Here is an 8,612-nt window from a genome sequence, read left to right on the forward strand (position 1 = left end):
TCTCCAAAACACACTTTTTGAGGAGCAGAGATGTGGGTAGATGATTTCAATATGCCTCGGAAGAAACCTCGGTGTTTCAGTTTCAATATTCAGAGAGCAGTCTTTTTAATTTACTTGAGTTAATAGTAATAATTTAATAAAATAATTTAATCTTGCTGTTGATAGTATTGAATTTAGAATATAGAGGGGTGCCTTAGAAAGGTGAAGGTTTAGTTTTCATTCGTCTTGGAAGCCATTTACAAATACGACTCCTTGTGGCAGCTCTCTGATGGGGGAATGCCAGTAGCTGCTTTTCTGATGGGCTGTTTGTTTCACTCTGTGTTCTGCAGATTTTTGTCCTCATTGAAATTTGTTTCTAAACATGAGATTTTAAGCTGATAAACTTTTTTGGGCTTTTCTGTAGCACCCACCAAGCATTTGTTCTGCTTTAAAGCAACTTTTAATGTTCTTGGTCGCATGGCTGTAGTGGTATTCTTAGCTTGATGTTTTTCATACGTGGTTAAACCTTATGTGTTCTCAGTTACTGAAGTTGGAGTTTTTAATCTTTTCCTAATTTCCAAAGTAGCATCTTTATCAAACAATCCTTTTCCTACCTCTTACCAGTAAGATTAAGTAAACCCATATGTTGGAAGCATTTGTCATTTCCTGCTGTTAGCTTTTTCCCCAGATGTACTGACGCCCCGGGGGGTGTGGGCTGTCCCGGGCTGAGGGGCTGCAGCTGGGCAGGGGCTGGCACACTCCTTCCTGAACTCCTCCTCCTCTTCCCCGTGCTGGCGCTGCCCCGCAGGGGTCACGAGCCCCTGGGGTGCCACGGGAGGAGCAGGGGGACGGGGTGCTCTGCACGAGCCTGGGCCAGCCTGGCACTGTGCCCCCCCGGGGGAATCGGTGTCGTGGTCTGGGGCAGAAGCCTGATACAGTGGGGTGTGGAATCTCGGGGGATTTTCTGACTCTCAGGGTTTTTATGTTCTAGGACTACAAAGCTGATGAAGACCCTGCGTTATTCCAGTCAGTTAAGACGAAGAGAGGACCTTTGGGGCCAAATTGGAAGGTACCAAGAACTGATGTGTTGCAACCTTATGAAGTCTTTATCAGCAGAAAAAAAAAGTTCATGGTTCCTTAGAGACGAGCAGTTGCACTGTTAGTCTTAAAACAGAGGGCAGAGGGATACTTTTCTTCTTTGTATGGAGTTAAAATTCCAAATGTGTTAGCAAAGGTGCTGGCTACTACTTGTTTAACATCACTACTAAAACCAAAGCTATGGAAATTATGTTGGATAAACTTTATCCTTACTGAGGATTGACATCTGAATACTGTGATGAATTCCATGGAAGTCATCAGCCTGCTGTGCTAGCCATTGGAGGTGACTTAAAAAGAATAAAAATGTTGGGATCTTCCTTATGTTTCAATGGTTACAACTGTGTGCTTCTTAGAGCAGGGTAAAAGATAGTCCCTGTATATGTTTCATTTAGAAGTACTAGGAAAACCAGCACAAGATAGTGGCAACTAGATCTGAGCCTGTCTTCACCTTGCCACGTTGAATATCTGGATACTTTTTACTTGTGTGGAGTGTGTGCAAAATGCACGTGAAAACCTTCAGTACTTCATGGTCAATATCCTCCTGTGGGAGGCAGTACACCCTGTGTGCACACGTGTGTGCATGGGTGCACAGAGGCACCTGCCATGTTCTGGAAGCTTTCAGGGAGCCCTGTGTAACCCGAGTCAGTTTGGGAAGTCAGTTCTCCGCTTTCCAGCCCTTGGGTGGCTGTCGGCGTGACCGCAGTGTGGAAGGTTAGCACGTTGGAGATGGCCACCAGGGCAGGCGTGTGTTCAGACCTGCATTCCTGAAACACTCTACTGTGTGAGCAGGGTAAAATTGTCTCAGGGATTATGTTTGTAAACTGTGCTGAAAATGTGCATCCTGCCTTCGACATCTGTTCGCTCCCGCTCGGGAAGGAAGCAGGAGGCTGATGCAGGAATGGCCTGTTTGGGCTTGTGTGACCCTAAGAGAGAGGGGAGTGCCTGGTTTATTTTTTAAAAACAGCTGTAAAATGAAGAGGAGAACTTTGAATGCTGAGAACTGGCAGCATTGAATTTCCATGTTCCACTTAGTTCTGTCCTTTTATCAATGCCTGGACATAGACTCGTCCTGTTTAGGGGCACCAAGCAGCAGCAGCACTTTGTTTTTCACTTGTGGATAGAACATTAGTCCTCTGTGGATAATTGATTTTCACTGAAGTGCTCTCTGGTGATGAGAATTCGTGATAAAAGTTCTGTTAAATAAATATGTCTTATTCACTAAGATTTTTTTATGTTAGACATATCTCACAGGAAGTCTTTTTACTGTGTTTTTGACCAACAGGAGTTGTCCTTTTCATGGGTAAAAGAAATCTAGCTTAAATGCTGTAAACTATTTCTGCTTAGAATTTTGTTGCAGGTAGAAAGAATAAAAATCTGTAAATTTCTTAACAGTAAGTGCTTGTTGTACAAGCCAAACACACAGATTTTTTTTAATTTGTTTTTTTTTAAGCTGCTGTTAGCTTTTTTTGTTTGTTTGTTTATTTTTTTTTCTTTCCTTATTTTTCTTTCTTTGTTTACAAGGGATGGAGTAACCTAACATGCTTTGTTAAACTAAAAACATATTATGGTCTCTCGTATTACATAAGTTTGACTGCATAAATTGTAGGAAAATCACTGTGAATGATGTTACAGGTACTTCAGAATGGTTCAGATGTATGAACTGTAACAGGAACCTAAGAATTGCAGATGCTGGTGGGCATCCCCTGGATTTCCCTCAGCTCATTCTTCCAGGGATCCTTCCTTTGCACAATGTCCTTGAGCTGGAGCTGCTTGCAGGCAGCTCTGAAGTGAGCTTGGGGAGGTCTTACGGGCACCCTTGCCCATACAGAAGTTCTCTCCCTGTTTTGCTCACAGTAGCAGTTGGGAGGTCTGCAGTTCATCAGGCAGAAATGAGTATGGGAATGTCTCACAGCTATACAGTACCTGGGTGAAGACTTCCCCCTCCAGCCCTGTCTGCAGGAGCAGGATGTGAGGGAGGGGAGCAGGTGGGCTGGGCAGGGAGCTGGAGCTCTGGGTGGCTGTGAGCAGCAAAGCTGAGGGTGGGTGTGTGCACTGAGGTGCCTGAATCTCCCCTGGTGTGTGCTCCCCACCGTTGCACTGAGCGACCTGGTAGAGCTGGAGCTGTGATTGCCTTTCTGGGACAGACCCAGAAATAAAAACAATGTTTGGTGCTAGGTGCTGTAATCAAACTTCATTGTCCTTTTAAAACATCAGGCAGTGTATTACAGTGGGAACTGGGAAAATTAAGTCCATGCTTAGACTAAGATTTATAGTACGTGTGCAGCATGGATGGAATTGTCTTACAGATTTAACCTGATCATTTATCCTTATTACTCTATGTTCAGAGTACAGTATTTCCTAATACTTAAATTCTAAATATCATTATAATACTCATAGATAATTTATAATATTTTAACTTACATCATTTACTGTAAGAATATAATTTAGAATTCTATAACACCTAGAATTATGATTTTTAGTAATTATATTGAACTGTTTTGAAAGAAGTAATTTTTTTTTAAAATTTAAAAATTCTTTCCCATTTTTCGTAAACAGAAAGAGCTAGCAACTGATGAAGAGTGTCCTAAAATGTGTGCTTACAAGTTGGTGACTATCAAATTTAAATGGTGGGGTCTGCAGAACAAAGTTGAAAACTTTATACAAAAGGTGAGTGTTTCTGCCTGGCTGGGTACTGCTGGGGAGGTGGGCAGGGTGGTTCTGAGTTGATGTGGGGTTTCTGAGGAGAAACATGGATTATGTTTCTTGGTGCTCACAGTCAGTCCATTTCTGTTCATTTCTTGAGCAAGTACAAGGACTTGTGTCTTCGTCTACTAGCAATGGTGCTTCAGTGGTGGTACTAAAATAAACCCCTAAGTTAAAAAAGCAAAGGTATAAGCAAAGAGTCTGTGCCATGTAGGTTTAACACTGGATTTTGTAAGCAACGATGCTTGGCAGGAAGAGGGCTCTTTGGTTCTTTTTTATTTTTTTTTTCCCCCTTAAGTTGAAAGTTAAAATATATAAAATGTGCTGGTGTTTCTCTGGTATGTTCTGGTTTTCTTATGAAGCAGTTCTTGTGTAGGCCTATTATTTAATGTTTGCTTATCTTCTTAAAGCAAGAAAAAAGGATATTTACCAACTTCCATCGTCAGCTGTTCTGTTGGATTGACAAGTGGATTGATCTGACTATGGAAGACATCAGGAGGATGGAGGATGAGACCCAGAAGGAGCTGGAAGCGGTAAGAATGCTCTTCTACAGTAGATGCTTGTGTGTGACCTACCTGCAGATTTGTGTCTTTGGGAATTGGCACAAGTTCCATCGTGTCCCTGCCCTCCTGTGGGCCGGGGCAGCTGCGGATGAACTTCACAGCCCCGCAGCGACTCTCCCGTCGGGCCTGTGCACGTCCAGCTTCTGCACTCTGTGCTGTCCCAGGCTGGAAGTGGCTGTAAGGTAAATGTTTCTGATGTCACCAAGTCCCAAATGCCTGCCCTGGCCTCCTGTTTATTTATGGTGCCATACCCATTGCACAGAGTCCTATTCGGTGCCTTTACACCACTTGTCAGCTAGGAATCAGAGCTGCCATCCTGCTTTTCCATCATGTGTCTTGCTTTATTTCATTTCTAATCATCATTAGATCTCATTACATTTTTCTCCTCAAACATGTCTTCAAGCAAGTTTCTGTGTGTCATATGGCAGCTGTTCCACTCATCCCAATTAGCACACCATACCTGAGAACTTTACTTGCAGAGAAGGAAGTCAGTAAAAGGAACAGGGTTGAGATAGCATCAGTCGAGTGTTGTGCTTCAGTGGCTGTGAGGACCAAACACCTACAGCCTGATCTGCCTTTGGACTGATGTCTGGAAGAAAACTCAACCATAGGGCACTTTTCCTACCCTTTCTTTCAAGAGATAGAGGAACATCTTAGGCTCGTGTTGCAGAGACTCTCAAAACAGACGAGGCAGGTACTTGAAAAGGAGATTTATTCTAATCAGAAGTTGTTCAGCCCTGACAGACTGCAGTAAACGACATGTTCTGGTTGCTGGTTGTAACGGATGGTACACAGCTGACTTAAGTTCAAGTTGTTGGAGTGATGACCCAAAATGCACCTGTCACTCACCTAAAAGATGAGGGCTCTCAGCCTGTGAAGGAGTTTCCTTGGGTGTTGCCCCAGTCCTAGGGGAGGGTCCCTAACTGCAGGCCCACTGCTTCCAGGAGGATTGGCTTCACAGCCTCTGAGAGGGCTCCAGTTGTCCCCGAGTCGAGCTGGAGGACTGCTCACATATGGTCAGCAGTCTAGGAACATCTCTCAGCCAAGGTGTTCTGTTGGCTGAGGGCCTCATCCAGCAGCAGCAGGGCACTGCCTCTCCTAGCCTGCCACCGAGCATGTGGCTACTTGGCCCCCAGACTGTGGCTTCTAGTTTTAGCTCCTTTGTTTCAGCAGTTGAGAAGCTTCAGCAGGTATTGGGACGGGTGCACCTGCCCCAGCTAGGCAGGAAGCCTTCTTCTCTAGTGTCTTTCCAGAGTGTCACCTTTGGCATGGACCTTCCTCACTGTAAACCCTGCTAGTTTTTCAGGTTCTTTGCAGACTTTGGATTTGCAGCTCTATTTCCTTCCAGTTTTCCCAACTGCTTTCTGCCTCAAGCCCATTCAACTTGTCACTTTCCTGCCATTGTCTTGGTTCTTTCAAGACATGATCTGTCTTCAGCCAGAACTTGCTTTTTTGGGTGGTTTAACTCATTTTGGTTGCCAGGCATCTTTAAACAGTTTGCAAAGTACCTTGGACATACTGCTGACACCAGTTCTGAAGTGGTTTGTGCCTAGCACATCTCTCAGTATCCAAACTAGCTGTAGCTCCTCCATCCCCACTCGCTGCCTTCTCGGTGCTTGGTCGTGATGAACTGAGTGGAACCTTCTCCATACTGTACAGAGATGTTTTCTGGATCTGGAAGAAGCATTTCTTTGCTGTTCTGTGTTAACAGATAGCTATGCTGAGCTGGTAAAATCAAACTTGCTTTTCAAATAAGCTGAAGGCTCTGTGTGCTTTGGCAGCTCCCAGATACGCGTTGGAGCAGGACGGTGTTTGCTCTCTCCCACAGACACTGCACTCTGTGGTTGGCATTTGGGTGTTTTTATTATGGGAAGTTTTCTCTCAAGTCAGGTGGATTTCTTGTTTAATTCTACTTTATGCCAGAACCTATTCCCAGAGCCCCCTGCTCCTGGGTGCCTGTGAAGGAGGGATAGTAACAGCTTTCCTCTCTCTAGCTGACCTTTGTCAGAAGGGTTCTCTCTTGCACACACTTAGTTATTTCTTTGGAGTGAAACAGACTTTGTCCAGTTGCTCTGGGAAGGGACAGTGGCAGAGCAAGGAGTGTGTGAGGGGTGTAAGCAAGTGGCACTTGACCCACCTGTGTGCGTGAGAATTTCCCTTGTGCCCCTGTGGACTCTGGAGCTTTGTCGTCTTGTAGAGAAAGTTCTGTTTCACCTTTCTCACTGGTAAGTAACTTCTTTTAAATATTTTTTTTAAAAAAAAAAATTTGCAGCTTTTTAGTTCTTAGCTTAAGCAAAACCCAGATCATGTGTTTCTGTGTATAACAGTTGTTATACTAAACATTTGTTTACTCTTTTCCTGTTTTGCAAAGCAATGCAAATGGTTTATTTCAGATGACTTGTCTAAGATGTTGGTATCAGGAACTTCAGTGTATTACTTGTTGAAATACACAAGTACAGTGTATCAGTCAGTCACACTGACACAGCTTTCCTCTGTGTGTTGTGAAGTGTCAGAGGAGTTGGGACCTACTGTTAAAATATTTTGGGGTTTCTCAACTGTCATAACAAGGGTATCTGTAAACACCTATAAAGCATGTCATGTCAAGATTTTTGTGGTGAAGTGGATTGTTGGAGAACAACATAGAGGCAGCAATGTCACTGCCAAATCAAATAGGAATGCTATTTTATCCCAAATAATTTGGTTTTATGGTTCCTATACAACTACTTCATCCACTGTGCTAAACAATAACTTTCACTACATCCCAGGTATAGCACAAAACATTTGTTTTATGGCCAGGACCTCTGGGAAGTGACCACTTAGTGGCAATCTGCATAATACGAGAGGAATATCTTCTGGCTTCCACCTCTGTGGAGGAGGAGTCGGGTGTTTGGAGTGTGTTGCACTATGCAATTCTGTGATGCTTAAAAACAGCCAGTCACAGAAATCCAGCCAAACAGCATGGGCAGCCTTACATTTTCTTGCATACCTTGCTTTCTTTTGCTCTTCCTTTCTCATTAACACCCTTTCTTCTTCCTGGTTTGAGCTAATCTTTCTCTTTGGATTCTGTGCATGCTTTGGTTCTTCTGTTGGTCCTATTCTTCATCTTAAGTCGAATTTTCTAGTCAGGATCTCTGCTTTTGTTACTTTTTTGTTACTCTCTGAATCCTCATCAGTGTTATTCCAGAACTTCTCTGTCCCAGGCCATCCTTCTCTCACTGTTTTTCTTCATCTTTCACTTGCTGGTTTTTGTACACGACTCCTGGAGATGAGGAGCACATCAGTGAACCAGTGCCTGGCAGAGAAGCATCCGGCCCTGCCAAAGCTCTGTCGGACCCACCTCGTGCCTTTGGCAGGGTAGAGATGCCACGCTGGGTGTGTTGAGCAGGGTGGCTCCATGCTGAAGCGTTGTGGGCCATTAACAATGTAAGAAGCATCATTTTGCAGCTGCTGTACAGTTCCCAGGCTTCCTCACCAAAAAGAAATGGTGCATACCCCATCTCCAGAGTCCTCAGCTGCAGCTGGGGCTGGTTTGGTCCCGACCAGGGAGGAGCAGCCCTGGTCACATTGGTCGTTGTTGCTCTCTTACTAACCAACAGCACGACAGGTTCTCTGTGTGGTAGCTCACGGTTTTATTTTGCGTTTAGATGCGTAAGAAGGGTTCCGTTCGAGGCACTTTGGCTGCTGACGTCTAGAAGAGTTCTCTGTAGGTTCTGAGGCAAATCAAGCTGTGTAAGTCAACTGCTGGATGGAAAAGGAGAAAAGTGATTAATGTTCTGGTGGATGGGAATTGCTGGCAGAAATCATCTAAATGGACATATATCCAGATAACACCTCTGGGCCTTCCCCCCCCCCGTCCTGTTTGATAACCTTGTGGTGATCAACAGTTGGAGATGACCCTTGGTGCCCAGGGTACATGAGACCTTCTCCACAGGTGGGCACTGGTGCTTGGTCTGGTGGCAGAACGCCTGAAGCTCTGGCCACGTAACCTGGTTCTTTGTGCTGATGGAGTACAGAAACCCGAAGTGCGTGACCCGTTGTCATCACTGCCCTGGCATCGAGCTCTGGAGCCTGCAGGTTGTCTCTGGGGCACAGATCAGAAAACCAGTGGGCGTCATTTTGCTGCAGAGTAGCAAAGTGAAGTGTGGCCTTTGCCCACGTGACTTAGGGAAGCTGTGGACTGCCATCCTGAAAGCCTAAGCTTGTGAAATTCAGCTCCACACCGATATTTATAAATCCTTAAATTGTGTCAGAACCGTGACCGAGGCAGAC

At 44.6% G+C, this 8,612-nt stretch overlaps 1 protein-coding gene across 1 annotated transcript; it reads left to right on the forward strand.

The window, feature by feature from the left end:
* Positions 1–970: 970 nt before the first annotated feature.
* Positions 971–8,035, forward strand: LOC103772528 (phosphatidylinositol transfer protein beta isoform; the record flags this gene model as incomplete). The annotated part of the gene is made up of 4 exons (XM_008939862.1): positions 971–1,048; positions 3,634–3,744; positions 4,191–4,313; positions 7,988–8,035. Coding segments are annotated over 4 exons (360 nt in total), but the record flags the coding sequence as incomplete, so codon positions are not given.
* Positions 8,036–8,612: the final 577 nt, after the last annotated feature.

Source organism: Merops nubicus, unplaced genomic scaffold, assembly GCF_000691845.1.
Source record: "Merops nubicus isolate BGI_N331 unplaced genomic scaffold, ASM69184v1 scaffold48554, whole genome shotgun sequence".
Taxonomy (NCBI): domain Eukaryota; kingdom Metazoa; phylum Chordata; class Aves; order Coraciiformes; family Meropidae; genus Merops; species Merops nubicus.